The following is a 15,525-nucleotide window of genomic DNA, read 5'->3' as shown; positions in this document are numbered from 1 at the left end:
GTAAAAATCCTGCGTTTCGACGGAATCTATAAGTGTTAATCCCCCGATAAAATGACTGCGTGAAATACAGGAACTTAGTTTTTTTTCACTTTAGAGTATTCGGCGCACACTATTACTTGCGAAACTTAAGGTCCCTTAGGATTGAGGAAATCTTTTTGTAACCTACGAGTTCTAGTTCCTTAGTCCTCGTCATGATTTTTACGATGAACGTAAGTTCCAAGTCCTGAGATAAGAGACGGTGTGAAGGCGTAGTCAGGCTGCGAAACCAACGACCTACAGGGCCTCAGAGTGAGTCAGATACGACACATTAAAGCTCTGCAGCATCCGGCTGACGACCGATTAATCTCCCCACTCTTCCTTCTTTTCTTAGTGTCTCGGTCATAGCAAAAACGGGGAAACTTTTGAGTGATAACTACAAGAAACACAATTTCTGTCGTATAATACGGTTTTACGTGAATGTGGTAACATGCAAGAAACAGATATGTACCTATACACCAGGGGCCCCACACGTCCCTTGAGTGGTCACAGTCTTGTTGTGTTGGGAGAGGCAAGAAGAGGTATGTGTTTAGAGATTTTTGCCCCGACGTCTGCGCTAACTAGGTCCTTAACTTTATAGAGACTGCAGTCGTTTTGTTCCTCCGGAAGGCGCATACTACCCGTCGAGAGCGTGGAGTAGTCCTCCTCCTGTCCCGGTGCCCCGGTACACGGCAAGCTTTCGCGACCGTCTGCGACACCAGTATACGGTCCGGACGATACTGGGACATCAAGGTATTTTCGTCGCTTATTCTGAATGAGTGTCCTAAAGTAGGAACGGTTTTTGTCCCATTTACTACGTTCGTCTATCTAGGACTTTTCACAATACCTGAATCGCATATTATCCAAATGAGCGACGACACTTAATCTTGTTATTGACAAATATTACCGATAAATACTTTTTTTAGCACACAGTAAATCTTAAAAATAAGGATATATCCATACCGGGATGTGTATAAGAATAAGTTTATATCGTACCTGATCGCTACAACTAAGTGACTAAATAAGACTACTCACGTTATCATGCTGAACATTAGCCACTTAGTGGTGGCGATGTGACGTCATGTGACCAAGATGTAGTTCATTTATAGCATTGCATTAGCTTTTTACTTTTCGCTATTGCATTTAAGCTTCAATTCTTTTAAAAGTGGTGTTAATATGTGGAGATTATCCTGTAACTTTAAAAAGTACAATGGAAAAATCCTATAGACTTTTTGTCAAAGAAGCCCTTGCAATGCTAACATCTGCCATTAGGCTACAAAATCGGAGCAGAAGTGAGTGGTCACATTGTGGACTTAATACTAGTTGAACATAACATTTTATATTTGTATGTGTTTTTATATGTTTCTAGTTATTGTGCTTTTTATTTTATTATTTTTCTCCCATTGTGTTATTTTATATTGTATTTATTCCCGGTACAGCACTTAGAAAAATCAACGCGCATGCACATTAAAGTTCAGATATCGCTGATTATTTAGAGAAAAAAAACTGATAAAATATTAAACAAAACTCTAAACTCTTAACCAAAAGATTCAAAGCCATACAGCGTATATCTTGGGTGCATTTTCTCCTTCACCACGCGGTCTCTATCGTGCGGTTAATAAATAGTTTCCCTCGACTCAACATGAGCACCTGTCACCTGTCGTCTATTAAAGGGCCAAAGCCACGCCTATGTGACGTCACCATAATAATCCATTGATAGTCGGCATCAATCAAAACAATAATACATATAAATAATAAAACATAATATACAAGACATTCATAATATTTCATTAGAAATAGAAATAAGATGAGATAAGAAATGCAAAATGGCTTCAACAGTTGTTTTAAATGGGCTATATAAATAAATAAAGATTGCGATTGAGGACTTACTCTCCAGGAACTCGATGTGCAGGTCCTCCCGGCTGATGGACACAGCGTTGAAACCCTGCGTGGGCTCCATGTCGTGCTCCAGGCAGCCGGTGGACAGGCAGTGCAGCAGGCTGGTCTTACCGGCTCCATCCAGACCCAGAACCAGAACCTGGGTCCCTGCTGACTCCACAGGCTTGGACTAGAGCACACACAGAACCAGCACACATCAGATTTAGGTGGAAAACTATCTGACATACACACGTTTCTGTACCATGAAGACACACATTTGACCTTTGAGAAATGTTTCATCAAAAATATTGAATGGCGGTTCGGTGCAGACAGTTCATATTAAAGCAGTTGCTAGTTGTACTGAGCTGTTAGTATGAATCAGTAAGTGTGCATTATAAGATTTGTGTAATCAATTAAACGTATTGTCTGATTCATTATCTATGTTTTAATCACAGCTTTAGAGCCGGTACTATTAAAAGTAACCCCCTGAGCCATTACAAAAATACTGCCAATGAGTTTATATTTGAAGTTTAATGTGGTCTATTTCAAGACTGCAACTCATTTGAACGGATTAGTCATCATAGTCTAATGAGCAGAACACGGTAGAAGATGTCATGTAAAATGTAGGAAACCAGGAATTTTTCAAATTCAAAATACATGTAAAAATGCCAAAGGTTTTACATTTTCTGTCACTCAAATAACTTATATTTTGTTTCACTTCTAATATAATGAATACAATATAATATAATTATCAGGTTACTTAGCACTACATATCCCATAATTCCCCATGGCAACATTCAGAGAACTAGCGAACTTGTGCACACATAAAATATAGCTTAGTTTTTAGCTGTAGTCGATACACCCTGGAAGATGTTCATAATAAAAGATCAACTTAAATCACAAAGCTGCTGTTATTTAGAGTATTTTCGTTCACGTTTTAATCCTGTAACTAAAGTTGTTTTAGGTGAGGAGAAACGTACACAGTCTCCCCTTGTCTGTAACCTTGTTGTAAGTAGATCTGGATGTCAATTTTAAGTGCAAAGTTATATTTAGAAGTAAATAATACTATACTACCACCAACGGTTTCTAACGGAAGGTGTGTCCATGGTAACGTTTTTACCTCGGGTGTTTTCGGAGCTTCTGCAGCGACAACCGGCGCAACAGCAGCGGCGACAACAATTTGTTCAACCATAATTTCCTCCTTTATTTCCCCCTCATCTTCGGCCTTTTTACCGTCTTCCTCCGGCCGTGTTTCGGTCTCCTTCTCCCCGGGGGAGGACGCGTAGTTCCAGACAACATAAGCGACTCCTCCAGCCATAGCCACGGAGGCTCCGATGACACCGGCTGTCTTCAACCCGAACATCTTGCTCAACCGTCGGGTTAGTGATCTACAAACTGCCGCTTTTTTTTACCCGTCCGTTTTAACCATTGTTTTTACTTTAATTGGTTATTTCACTCCTCGTTCTCCTCTATAAATCAACAAGTGGATTAACAGACAGGAAGCTCAACTCCTCCGCACGATACTTCCGGAAAGAAGTGCGCCGATTTCATTTGAAACAGTGTTACCAACTCACCGCTTGATGGCGCCATTATTCTTTTTATTTTCAAGTAACATGTAATGTAATGATATATTATATCATTACATTACATGTTACTTGTTAGACGCTTTTATCCAAAGCGACTGTGGACAATCCCCACTGGAGCAATTTTGGGGTGAAGTGTCTTGCCCAGGGACACAACGACATGCTGACTGCAGTGGGGTTTGAACCTGTGCTCCCCTGATCCGAACAACAAGGCTCTATCCACTGCGCCATACACCTCCCTTTTCATGCATTATACCCTTTATATATATAGTCTATGATTATACCCAGTGGTAGAAAGTAGGCCCACTATGTGTACTTCATTGCGACATTAACAATACTGACTACGACTAGTTTAAAAAAATAATGGGAGGATGGTAAAAATACAAATTCCCACTTTTATGAAAATTCTGAGTCAGGATTATTTTGTGAAAAAACGCTATCATTGGGTTTATTTAATGTCTTCCATATTACATACGTTTACACTGCACGTGTGCTTATTTCAACTTGAATGTGCTTCTCGTTTCTGAGTTTTCCTTGTGATAGGTCTTTGGGCGCATGGGACTATTGTTTTATTCCTACAATATAATTAAATCTATTGTAGTCCCAAAAATGTATTAAAATATTGAGTTCTTACTCTTATACTAAATATAGAATCTTAAGAAGATCTCACTTCAGCAGAACAGTTTGACTGATTTGAACAAAAAAAAAAATACAGAAATATATCAATAAAACATTTATAAAAGACCATAGTTGGGGTTAGACATTTTAGTTTTTATGGATTTTGGTTGTTGTGACTTTAGATTGTAATGTTTCTGTATAATACATGAACTCTCTCAATTCTATATGTATTAATTATATATAATGAAAATACTTGGATTATTGTAAGGGTCCCGGATCGCAAGCTTCCTATACCTTGTTGGGGTGTCCCATTTCACATGTCTCCATTGTGTCTTAAGATTGTACTTGTTTTTTTAAAATTTAAACTTGTGAATATAAAATAAAATGAGAATAGGCAATCCTAGAAAAACTCTTCCCATTTGTGGCCATAACACATATATCAGTTATGGCCACAAATGGGTCAAACAAAAAAGGTAATTTTCCAATTGAAAATAACTTTATTTAACCTGGAAGAACACAAACAAACAAACAAACAGAACACATGGTTGCAGCTGGAAGACTTCCTCCCTTCCCATCATTCTTTGTAGGGTGGTGTCTGCTTGGTCCTCTTCACCGGCACCCTCTCCTTCTGCTCCGGAGCGCTGAGGAGCCAGACCTGCACCCGGCTCTCGTCCTTCGTCACCCCGAGACTCTTCCAGGTCCGAGCCCTCAGAGAAGGAGGCCTCCTCTTCCTCCCAGACTCATAATGCTGCTCTGATCCCGAGCTGGAGGACTCCACCTTCAGCTTCTCCGGCTGCCGGTGCCTCCGGGCCTTCGGCGCCTCCTGGAAGTTGCTGTAGCTCTTCTGCTTGATGGAGGAGATGAGTCTGGCTCTGCTGCTGCTGGCCTTATAGTCCCTTTCCTCCTCATCCTCATCCTCATCTCCACCGCCACCTTTGTTATCCTGCGAACAGTGGTGTAAAGAAACAAAGTACATACTACTTAAGTACACTTTTGGAGGCACTTGCAATTAACTTACCATTGCTTCTTGATACTTCTACTGTACTACATTTTGGACTTACTTTACACTACTGGGTACTTGTACTTTAACCGAGTATTCTCAGTTTATGGTACTTTCTACGTATAATCCACTACATTTTAGAAGCCAATATTGTACTTTTTACTGCATTACATCTATTTGACAGCTTTTGGTCACTTTTTAGATTAGATAATACAAAATATAAATCAATTATTAAACAAACGTTGACATAGGTTAAGATATCCAGCAGCAGTATATCAAGTATTTAAATTAGCTATACATTTAACAGTTGTGATAAAAACACAAAAATAATAAGTAACTCATATCTGAAATGGGTCATTACGTATAAGGAGTACTTTTACTACTAACACTCCAGTGTAACTTGATGCCGATACTTTTGTACTTTTACTGAAGTAAGGTTTTGAATGCAGGACTTTTACTCGTAACAGTACTTCTGCAATTAAATATTACTATTACCGCCTCTGCTTGTGAGAAGGTATTCTGCTGCCAGGTGATGAACTCCATCATGCAGTCCTTCAGGCGAGCGGTGAAGTCTCGTTGGGTCATGGAGGCCTCACACCTGACCGCCACCGTGTTCTCCTTCAGCTTCTCATACTGGCTCTCAATGTTGCTCACCTCCTCCAGGATGTCTGCGGAGAAGAGCTCCTGCACGGCCATGGACCTCCCAATAAACTCTGCACACACGTTGTTCTGCTTTCGTTTCCTCAGCTTTAGGAAGGAGAGAAAGTGCGGCATGGCGGTGAAGTGAATGGCTTTTGCGGCAACAAGCTTGTGATAGATGTACACCACATCTTGATGCCCTGAGTTCACTGAGTCCTTGAGAAACTTCTGGATTATGTCCCAGTCCCCCAGGGCGAGTCTAATCGGCACAGGGGGGACGGCGAGTTGTGTGTTGTACAAACCAAACATCAGATAAAGGCCTCCCACCCTGATCTGGTAGCTGTATGGAGGCAAGAAGTACTTCACAGCCGTGGCTAAGGTTACTCTGCAGAACCTCTTCTGCTCAGCCATACCGATGATGCCTATAAAAACGTCGGAGAAGCCCATCTGCCTCCAAGCGGCGGAGAAGTACTCGTACCTGATGGAGTCCGACTGCTGGAAACGAGCAAGTAGTTCCTCCACATCTTCAGTCAGAGGATCGTAGAAGAAGTCACTGTAAATAGGTCGCTCACGAGGCATCCTGTCCACTAAATGTACACCTCAGAAACAGCCAGGAGTCTGAAGGAGCTCTTCAGAGCAAGTGAGGCTTGTCATTGGATAATCACCTGAGAACCACGCCCACGAGTCAATTAGGTTTATTTCAAAGCAGGTGTTGTCTGGCAGCAAGGCTTAAGGGGCCCTATTGTGCTCATTTTCAGGTTCATATTAGTATTTTCCCTCTACTTTAAAGTTCAAAAAGGTCTTTATTTATGTCAAAGTGTCTGTGCTGCAGCACCTCTTTTCACCCCACGAGTGTTACGTTTCATGACAGCAGCATGTTTAAAAGGCAGTAAAATAATATGTACTATAAAATGACTATAAAACATTAACACTAAATATGTACGTATCGCTCACTTCTGAGCCCCCTTTCTCAGGGTTTCACTTGCATGGACTATCAATACGTTATAATTTGAATGAACTCAGAAATTGCCAATTTATGAAAATGATGCTAATAATGTGGCACATCTTCTTTATGAATTTTTCATTAAATTATTTTAACTTGAAAGATGATTTCCTGTTGTAAAATAAATTCCATGTCATGCGACTCCGAAGCTTTTAAAAGTATTATTTATTTTAAATAGCTCCCACGTCAAATGAGCTATTGACTCCAAATCAATGCAACCTTGTATTCTACACTGGACTGATTATTTTCAATACGTTTCATGATAATTTGGATTTCTGCCCTGTTCAAATGAATAGGGGTCAACACCTGCCAAAACAAATCTGTCTTTTACCCAAATCAAGTCATATTCCATCCAAAAATAAATAATCCAAATGCCAACTCCACACACAGATCAGAACACAGTAGTTATATCATAGGAGGAACCACAGGGGTCATGTGTCTTTGTTAAGGGTTTTATTAAGACTTAACAAAAAGGGATCACCTGTTTGGTCTGAAAACAAGCTCTGGGTTTTGCTTGAATTTAGACCAACACAGGGATTACAAAATAAATATTCACTTTTTGTAGCCGATTGAAAGTAAAAGGGACAATTTAAGAAAACATGAAGCAAACAGCCAGAGTGTGATATCTTATTTCTCCGAATCAAGAAATATTAAGGACAATTCTCCCAAAAATGTACTCCATGTTAGCTTGAAAAGGCAGTTTCTATCATCCTAACCACCACATGGTAAAATATTAAGAAAATGCATTGAATATGTTTTGATGTCAGCAGTGACAGGCTTTCAGTGATTTCATTGAATAGAGGGTGAGTGGATTCACCATTTTTTTAATAAAGACATTTAGAGATGCGTCTGAAGGTCTTTGTAAATTACAAGGGGACAAATGTGAGCAATTTGGAATAAAAAAAAGACGGAGCACCAGGTAAAAGTAAACAAAAAAAGCATTTTACCATTCATCTGAAACTTTAATGAAAACAAAATGGCAATATCTGTCTTTTTAATTGTGACCTCACAAGGTCGAGAGTAAAACCACTTGCTTTTGCAGAGCAACAAAAAGTTAATTTGTGTAGAAACGTCCTTGAAATACTCTTCTTTGTACTTTTAACACAAATGAATGACACAGAACAGCAGAGGGGAGCTTTTGGTTTCACATAATTCAATGAATGGCCAGAACAAAAATAAAAAAAAACATAAAAAAAGCTGATTTCTCTGTGAGGCAGCGGTGTGTCACGTGATGCTTCCCTCCGACTACCAGCCTCCTTTGCCTCCTTTCTTCTTCTTCTGTGGTACCTTCTTGCGCGTTGCCCCCGGCGCTGCAGGTTTCTGCTGTCGGGGGGGAACCACGTTGCTGGCGGGGGCCGTGGAGGAGCCAGACGCAGAGCCGGGTCTAGGGGAGGTGGGGGGGCTGCTGGCCGTCTTACTGGCATCCCTGGAACAATGGGGGGAGAAATCATGTCAGAAGGGAAGGCATGTTATTTATACCGCACCTTTCAACACAAGGCAGTTCAAAGTGCTTTAGAAACATGAAAGACATTAAGAAACAAATTATAAAATGGCATTTAAAAACACTCCTTTAAAAGCAAAGATAAAACATGAATAACAAAAAGGTACATGAATTAAAGTTACAGTGCCGTGTGAGATACACACATCTGAAATGTTTAGGTCGGACTCTGAGAAATGTCTCTCAAGGAAATATGTTTTTCACCCTGGGAACATTTTGCTTTTAAATGTCTGTGTTAAACCCATTAAACAAGTTCAAATGTGACGCCCTGTGTCTCTCTGGGCCCTCAAATATCTTACAGGAATAGTAAGAGGTCCATTTCCTTTCTTTTGAAGAGTTAAATGAGAAGATTAACACAAAAAAAGGTATTCAATATACAATGAAAAATAGTTAAAAAAGCAAATTTGACTCATTTGAAAATCTGAAAAGAACACATGTTGTACGTTTGCTTGAAAATGTAGGTGATATTTTATATTATAACAATGTAACAATTGTTTTATTAAAAAGTTGTCACTGCCTCACATATGGCATATGGATTTATACTTTTGCTGCCACTAACAATACTTTGTATTTTGGCTCTGCACATCTCCACTGAGGAATTATTGGCAGGGAATCAGAAAGGACACTCGAGTGCTTCACTTCCATCAGAGTGTAGATAATGAAGGTTACAGCTCCACCCTCAGGTCATGATGGTTTACTCACAGCTCGGCCGAAGCTCCTGCTGTCGCTCCCTGTGTTCCTTTTCCTATCGTGTCCTTCTTCTTGCCCTTCTTCTTGCCTCTGTAGTAGGTACGCTCCCTCATGGGCAGCCACCGCTCCATGTCAGGGGTCGCTGAGAGGTCGCAGTTCTTGGGCAGTTTGCCTAGAAAATAAAAAAAGATCAGGTTAGACAGATCTCTGGTAAATAACTAGAAGCTAAGTTACCAAGGTGAGTACAGCTTTTAAGGAGTCATATCTTTTTGAAGCGTTTTGTCAAAGCAAGTTCCCATTCCTTGTTATTTTGGAATTCATTTACATTTAAAGTTGTATTGGTAGCAGTAGTAGTCGAAGTAGAAGTAGAAGTAGAAGTAGTAGAAGTAGTAGTAGTAGTAGAAGTAGTAGTAGTAGTAGTAGTAGTAGTAGTAGTAGTAGTAGTAGTAGTAGAAGTAGTAGTAGTAGTAGTAGAAGTAGTAGTAGAAGTAGTAGTAGTAGTAGTAGTAGTAGTAGTAGTAGTAGTAGTAGTAGTAGAAGTAGTAGTAGTAGTAGTAGTAGTAGTAGTAGTAGTAGTAGTAGTAGTAGTAGTGGTAGTAGTAGTAGTAGTAGCAGTAGTAGAAGTAGCAGTAGTAGTAGTAGTAGTAGTAGTAGTAGTAGTAGTAGTAGTAGTAGAAGTAGTAGTAGTAGTAGTAGAAGTAGTAGTAGTAGTAGTAGTAGTAGTAGTAGTAGTAGTAGTAGTAGAAGTAGTAGTAGTAGTAGTAGTAGTAGAAGTAGTAGTAGTAGTAGTAGTAGAAGTAGTAGTAGTAGTAGTAGTAGTAGTAGTAGAAGTAGTAGTAGAAGTAGAAGTAGTAGTAGTAGTAGTAGTAGAAGTAGTAGAAGTAGTAGAAGTAGTCGTATTAGTAGTATAGTAGTAGTCGTCGTCGTCGTAGTAGTAGTAGTAGAAGTAGAAGTAGTAGAAGTAGTAGAAGTAGTAGAAGTAGTAGTAGTAGTAGTAGTAGTAGTAGTAGTAGTAGTAGTAGTAGTAGTAGTAGTAGTAGTAGTAGTAGTAGTAGTAGTAGTAGTAGTAGTAGTAGTAGAAGTAGCAGTAGTAGTAGTAGTAGTAGTAGTGGTAGTGGTAGTAGAAGTAGTAGTAGTAGTAGAAGTAGAAGTAGTAGTAGAAGTAGTAGTGGTAGTAGAAGTAGAAGTAGTAGTAGAGAGTAGAAGTAGTAGTAGTAGTAGTAGAAGTAGTAGAAGTAGAAGTAGTAGTCGTAGTAGTAGTATAGTAGTAGTCGTCGTCGTCGTAGTAGTAGTAGTAGAAGTAGAAGTAGTAGTAGTAGTATAGTAGTAGTCGTCGTCGTCGTAGTAGTAGTAGTAGAAGTAGAAGTAGTAGAAGTAGTAGAAGTAGTCGTATTAGTAGTATAGTAGTAGTCGTAGTAGTAGTAGTAGTAGTAGTAGTAGTATAGTAGTAGTCGTCGTAGTAGTAGTATAGTAGTAGTCGTCGTAGTAGTAGTTGTATTAGTAGTAGTAGTTGTATTAGTATAGTAGTGTAGTAGTAGCCGTCAAGTCTTTTTGAAGCATTTTGTCAAAGCAAGTTCCCATTCTTTGTTATTTTGGATTTCATTCAAAGCACCAACAATGTGTGAAGATTTTGCATACCTTTCTTTTTCTTCTTCTTCTTTTTGATGTCGCCTTGGCTGTAAATAAAACCCCAGACGTAAGCGTTAAGGAGGTGAAGGTGTAGCCCCTGAGATCATCCTTAATACTTTTCTATGAACAAATACCATCTAAATGTAGTTTATTTCTGAAGCCGGTGAGATTACCTCTGTTCTTTGGGAAGGTTTTCTCCGATGACCTTAGCTGCCTTTTTCCTGACGTAGTTTGCTCCGTGGGAGTTCTCCAGTTCGTCAACGTCCACATTTAAGGCCATCGTCTCTGCGGAGGGGAGGTGTTTGCTGAGGCTGCACAGGAATGCTTAGGAAATGTACATTGAATGTATACAGCTTAAATTAATCCAAGAGTCATTAACAACAAAAAAAAGCATTAATATACAATACAAATATGGTAATAATCTCAGGTTGGATAACAAATAATGAGGCTCCATTACTGTTTTCTATACAATTAACATGGTACTAGTCTTTAGCGTTTGTGGTGTGGTCTTCTCGGGCTGCAAATGGAAACAATTTTTCATTCTGACAAATCAGTCTCACAACTAAACTATGGCTGCACGATATATCGTGTCGTGACGATAATCGCGATATAAGCATACATCGCAGGCCGTGCGATAAAAAAAAAAAGTAAATATATATTTTTTTTTAGGACGTGCGATATTAAGTAGGCAAATTAACTCAAACACGCCATGTTACAATTCTTTTGCTGCTTGCTACAAAAGGAAAACTTGCACGGCTCTCATCTCAGGGGTACTTGAGTGAGTGACATGCAGGCTCTGCATGGACAGCAAACCACCAATCACAATCAAATCTCCAAAGAAACACTGAATAAAGTAGTTTCATGTGTTTCTCCAGTTCGGCGCTGCTAACCGAGCTAGCTCAGCTTGTTGATCTGATAACTTAAGATCCAGACGTCCGTGACTAATATCCTTCATCCGGTTAAATATAGTTAGAAAAATACCAATTGTATAGCATTCAAGTTCAAGAAAGCATGGTTTTCGAAAAAAAAGAAAAGTATTTTCTTCAATTCCTGTATTTTTTCATATCGCAATATATATCACGGGGGGAAACTAATCGCGATGTCAGATTTTTCCAATATCGTGCAGCCCTAATGCCTATTATATCTTCCTAAAAGCACAAGGTGGCGTTTTCATGTTTCCTGATTTATTGGATCATCTACACATAAAAACAATATCTACATTTCAAATGTTCAGGAGGTCAAAGGATACGATTTGGCTTTATCTGTGTCCACCAGAGAGTACGCAGAGATGAGTTGTGCCAGTGTGTGGATGTCCTTAGTGTTTTGCCTGTATTAGGAAAAAAGGAAACACGTTTAGCTTCATTGTTCTAAAGAAGAAATTCTTCCACATTTGAGTTTTTCGGCTCTATAAGCAGAGTGTAACGATGTTTCTCAAGCTGTGTAACAAACAAACGAGCTACTTGCAGGCAAGAATGATTGAACTGTAAGCAGAATGGACAGCTTGGAGATAACTTCCACATCATCACAAACACTCAAACACTTTTCTGATTGTGAGAGTGTTTCTAAAGAGCTGCAACTCACTTCCACAGCTGCTCCAGATCACTGATGGCTTCTTTTTTCCGACCGTGCTTCAGTTTGAAATTGGCAGCTTCTCGTACAAGAGCCAAGTGAGCAGCAGATCCGGACTGTGGAGGAGGAGGAAGAGCAGGACGACCATTCAATGAAAAAAACATTCAAAAACTACTTCCTGAGGTGGCTTAAACTGTCATATTAAAATATGATGAAACCACCTTCACTATAGGTGATACTTCATTTTGACTCAATGTTTTTATAAAGCACTTGATGCTCTAATGTTATTTTCACAATTAAAACATAGGACACAAACCTGCTCAGACTGGTAATGGTCGATCCCTTGTTTGAAAACCTCGATAGCGCTGTCGATGTCTTCTTCATGGGAGTACATCGTTACCAGAGCGGAAATCTGAAGAGTCAAAGACACGGTTAGATCAGAGTTCAATTGTGGCGCTTTTCCACTGCAGCACGTAGCACGGTTTAAACGGGCCGGTTTTGCTTTTCCACGAGGGGTAGTTCCGGCTCAGGGCTACTTTTTCACCTTTTTTCTGGCCCTCCAAAATCCCTTACCGGGCCAACAACCGGGCTGAATATGCTAAACTAGTGACGTCAACACTCTCGACTGCTAAAGGGTCAGAGATAATCGCTGGCAAGGGGGCTACAACTACAACAAAATGAACATATTTTACCGTGATTTAATTGTAATACACGTTTCAAAGACGGCAGTAAAACCTTTTAAAATGCGTGTTTTCTGAATGGAGATCGGCTAAGCTAACGTTGTTGTATATGCTCCGACCGTCCACACTCACAACAACGGCCTACAGACATAAATAAAGCAGCGACTGTATTCTCCATGACACAGACAGTCTGTGGTTTGTACTTGTTTAACTTTTGTCTAGTCTCTGAACAGATATGAGGAGCTGTGAGCTCTGAGGGCTAACAGCTAACGTTTTGGTTTTGTAGTTCGCATTGAAGATGGCGTCACGGCAGTTTTATTCCGCCCGCCGAACAGCCGATCGCCTACACTGCGTTACTATAGTTACTACCACAGTTCCTACACTGTAATGGAAACTCGGCATAAAGTGAGCCTTGCCTACCAAGGCCTAACCATACCGTGCTAAGCCGTGCGAGGCCCTGCAATGGAAAAGTGCCATTAGTGAGTTTACACAGTCACCAGGGGACATAACCCAGCCATGCGTTAGTTAAAAGAGACTTTGTGACAATTCTGAGCCGACTTACCATCCCCGATTTGTGCTTGAACTCTTCAATGGACCTTAGAACATCACAAGCTTTTGTTACGTGACCTGAAGACCCAAAACAGAGTATTATAAAACAAATGCTGCCATGTGACCATTATAAAGAATCCCGTAATTTAACATTTTATAAAACTCTGAAAGACTGATTATTAAAAACATAACAAACTACTCAGTTAAACAACTTAATTTGCCTCATTTGAACAATTTGAATGTGTTTATTAGAAGACCCTGGATAATTTAGGACTGACACCCTGTCCTCAGGGAGTAAAGGTAAGTAAGAGTAGGGTCTGGAATCAAACCGTAATACTGTAAATCATATCTCTACCTTGTATTAAATAGAGTTGTGCCATTGTCAGTTTGATGCCAGACGCACTCTCTGGATGTTGGTCTGAGAATTGCTGGAAAACAAAAGGAGAGTTAGAAATCCTGGTCTAAGAAAACAGAAATCACTGAAAAACGAAATTCAGGGTTTAAAAAAAAAAAAAAAGTGTCTTTCAGTAGTGGCCTACATTTGTATGGTGGATAACTGGGAATGAATCATCCCCAGAGCTGGTGTTTGACTTTTACATGATCAGAAAGAAAAGCAGGAGGATGTCTTTAGATTTAGATTTAAAGATCGTCTATTATACTGTTTTTCATCAATATATTATAGGTCTCAGATATATACAGAACATGTCTCTGATTGGCTGAAACACCAACCAGATCATTGCAGCATTACCCATAATCCCCTCTGTTTCAGCCCTGTTTCCACAGTGCTGATTCTGTCTGTTACTTTAGATGAAAATAAGGAGCCCCTCCCCACGCCCCTCTGAGNAGAAGAGACATGAAGAAGAGGGGACACATGTTGATGTAGAAGAGACATGAAGAAGAGGGGACACATGAAGAAGAGGGGACACATGTTGATGTAGAAGAGACATGAAGAAGAGGGGACACATGTTGATGTAGAAGAGACATGAAGAAGAGGGGACACATGTTGATGTAGAAGAGACATGAAGAAGAGGGGACACATGTTGATGTAGAAGAGACATGAAGAAGAGGGGACACATGTTGATGTAGAAGAGACATGAAGAAGAGGGGACACATGAAGAAGAGGGGACACATGTTGATGTAGAAGAGACATGAAGAAGAGGGGACACATGTTGATGTAGAAGAGACATGAAGAAGAGGGGACACATGTAGAAGAGGGGACACATGTTGATGTAGAAGAGACATGAAGAAGAGGGGACACATGTTGATGTAGAAGAGACATGAAGAAGAGGGGACACATGTTGATGTAGAAGAGACATGAAGAAGAGGGGACACATGTTGATGTAGAAGAGACATGAACAGGTGGATTTTGCATAATAGGTGACCTTGAAGACAACAGCAGTGTTATGACTCTGTACCTGCAGCAGCTCGATGGCCCGGCTGTGCTGCTTCTCTCGGCACAGCTGAGCCACCTGGATCAGGACCGGCCGGGGGTGACCCGGGTTCTGAGCCTGGAGACTGGACGACAGTTTCCTGCACTGCTCAGCCTGTGGATGCACACACATGATCCTGATCAGCAACGGGATCTCACATTCTGAGAAGTCAGCCATTCCTGTTCTCCTCTTGATGTGAATGATAACAGCTCTTCATCTACCTGGTTGGTGTACATGGCCAGCAGGGATTTGTTGAAGTCGATGGCCTGCAGCTGCTTCTTGGCCAGCTTGTACTCCACACCTTCAGCGTTCGTCAGCTTCACCTTTTTCTTAGAGTCAAACACGTTTTGGTCCTACGGAAACAGACCGCGTTCATTAAAACACATTCAATCAAAGCAGTATTTTGCCTATGATTTATGATGAAATATTAGCCAAATGTACTACGTTTGCATGCAACACTTGTAATGCTCTATAACTCCGTATATGAGAACAGGGTCATGTTAAAACATTATTCACTTAGGACATTTGGAATAAGCCTTTATTATGTGTAGGATTTTCCAATAAACACATGTAGGATATGCAGCTTTATGAGCATGCAGTGTTTCCGCCAGACCAGGGTGGCGAGGGCGTCCACCCCGAGAGCGAGGGGGGGGGACGTCACGTCGTGTCACGCGACTTGAATTTTGAATTGAGCCGTCCCTTATAGATACTATCTCTTTACGTATTAGTGATGGGAATTCCGGC

At 40.3% G+C, this 15,525-nt stretch overlaps 3 protein-coding genes across 3 annotated transcripts in view; all 3 read right to left on the bottom strand.

Moving 5' to 3' along the window:
• The window catches only part of arl9 (ADP-ribosylation factor-like 9), a 6,235-nt gene extending 2,801 nt beyond the window's left edge, over nt 1–3,434 (bottom strand). The window contains exons 1-3 of the mRNA XM_010787823.1: nt 3,014–3,434; nt 1,906–2,083; nt 167–273 (exon numbers count right to left, since the gene is read on the bottom strand). Coding sequence (XP_010786125.1) covers nt 167–273; nt 1,906–2,083; nt 3,014–3,256 — 528 coding nt within the window. The 5' untranslated portion in view covers nt 3,257–3,434. The remainder of the gene's footprint in view (nt 1–166; nt 274–1,905; nt 2,084–3,013) is intronic.
• Nucleotides 3,435–4,499: 1,065 nt separating this feature from the next.
• Nucleotides 4,500–6,366, bottom strand: LOC104959911 (snRNA-activating protein complex subunit 1). Its single transcript, XM_010787822.1, has 2 exons — nt 5,590–6,366; nt 4,500–5,037 (listed from the first exon to the last, which is right to left on the bottom strand). The coding sequence occupies exons 1-2, from the start codon at nt 6,310–6,312 to the stop codon at nt 4,669–4,671; spliced, it is 1,092 nt and encodes a 363-aa protein (XP_010786124.1). The 5' UTR covers nt 6,313–6,366; the 3' UTR covers nt 4,500–4,668.
• Nucleotides 6,367–7,174: 808 nt separating this feature from the next.
• Nucleotides 7,175–15,525, bottom strand: part of srp72 (signal recognition particle 72) — a 12,162-nt gene continuing 3,811 nt past the window's right edge. Inside the window, exons 9-19 of the mRNA XM_010787821.1 lie at nt 15,003–15,134; nt 14,767–14,895; nt 13,707–13,779; nt 13,365–13,429; nt 12,439–12,534; nt 12,135–12,238; nt 11,803–11,880; nt 10,727–10,864; nt 10,563–10,600; nt 8,937–9,096; nt 7,175–8,162 (exon numbers count right to left, since the gene is read on the bottom strand). Of these exons, the coding sequence (XP_010786123.1) occupies nt 7,982–8,162; nt 8,937–9,096; nt 10,563–10,600; nt 10,727–10,864; nt 11,803–11,880; nt 12,135–12,238; nt 12,439–12,534; nt 13,365–13,429; nt 13,707–13,779; nt 14,767–14,895; nt 15,003–15,134 (1,194 nt within the window). The 3' untranslated portion in view covers nt 7,175–7,981. The remainder of the gene's footprint in view (nt 8,163–8,936; nt 9,097–10,562; nt 10,601–10,726; nt 10,865–11,802; nt 11,881–12,134; nt 12,239–12,438; nt 12,535–13,364; nt 13,430–13,706; nt 13,780–14,766; nt 14,896–15,002; nt 15,135–15,525) is intronic.

The sequence above is a fragment of the Notothenia coriiceps genome, unplaced genomic scaffold (assembly GCF_000735185.1).
Source record: "Notothenia coriiceps isolate Sejong01 unplaced genomic scaffold, NC01 NC01_scaffold00031333, whole genome shotgun sequence".
NCBI classification, from domain to species: domain Eukaryota; kingdom Metazoa; phylum Chordata; class Actinopteri; order Perciformes; family Nototheniidae; genus Notothenia; species Notothenia coriiceps.
Note: the sequence above shows the minus strand (reverse complement) of the source record. Positions and strands in the feature narration are given on the sequence as shown.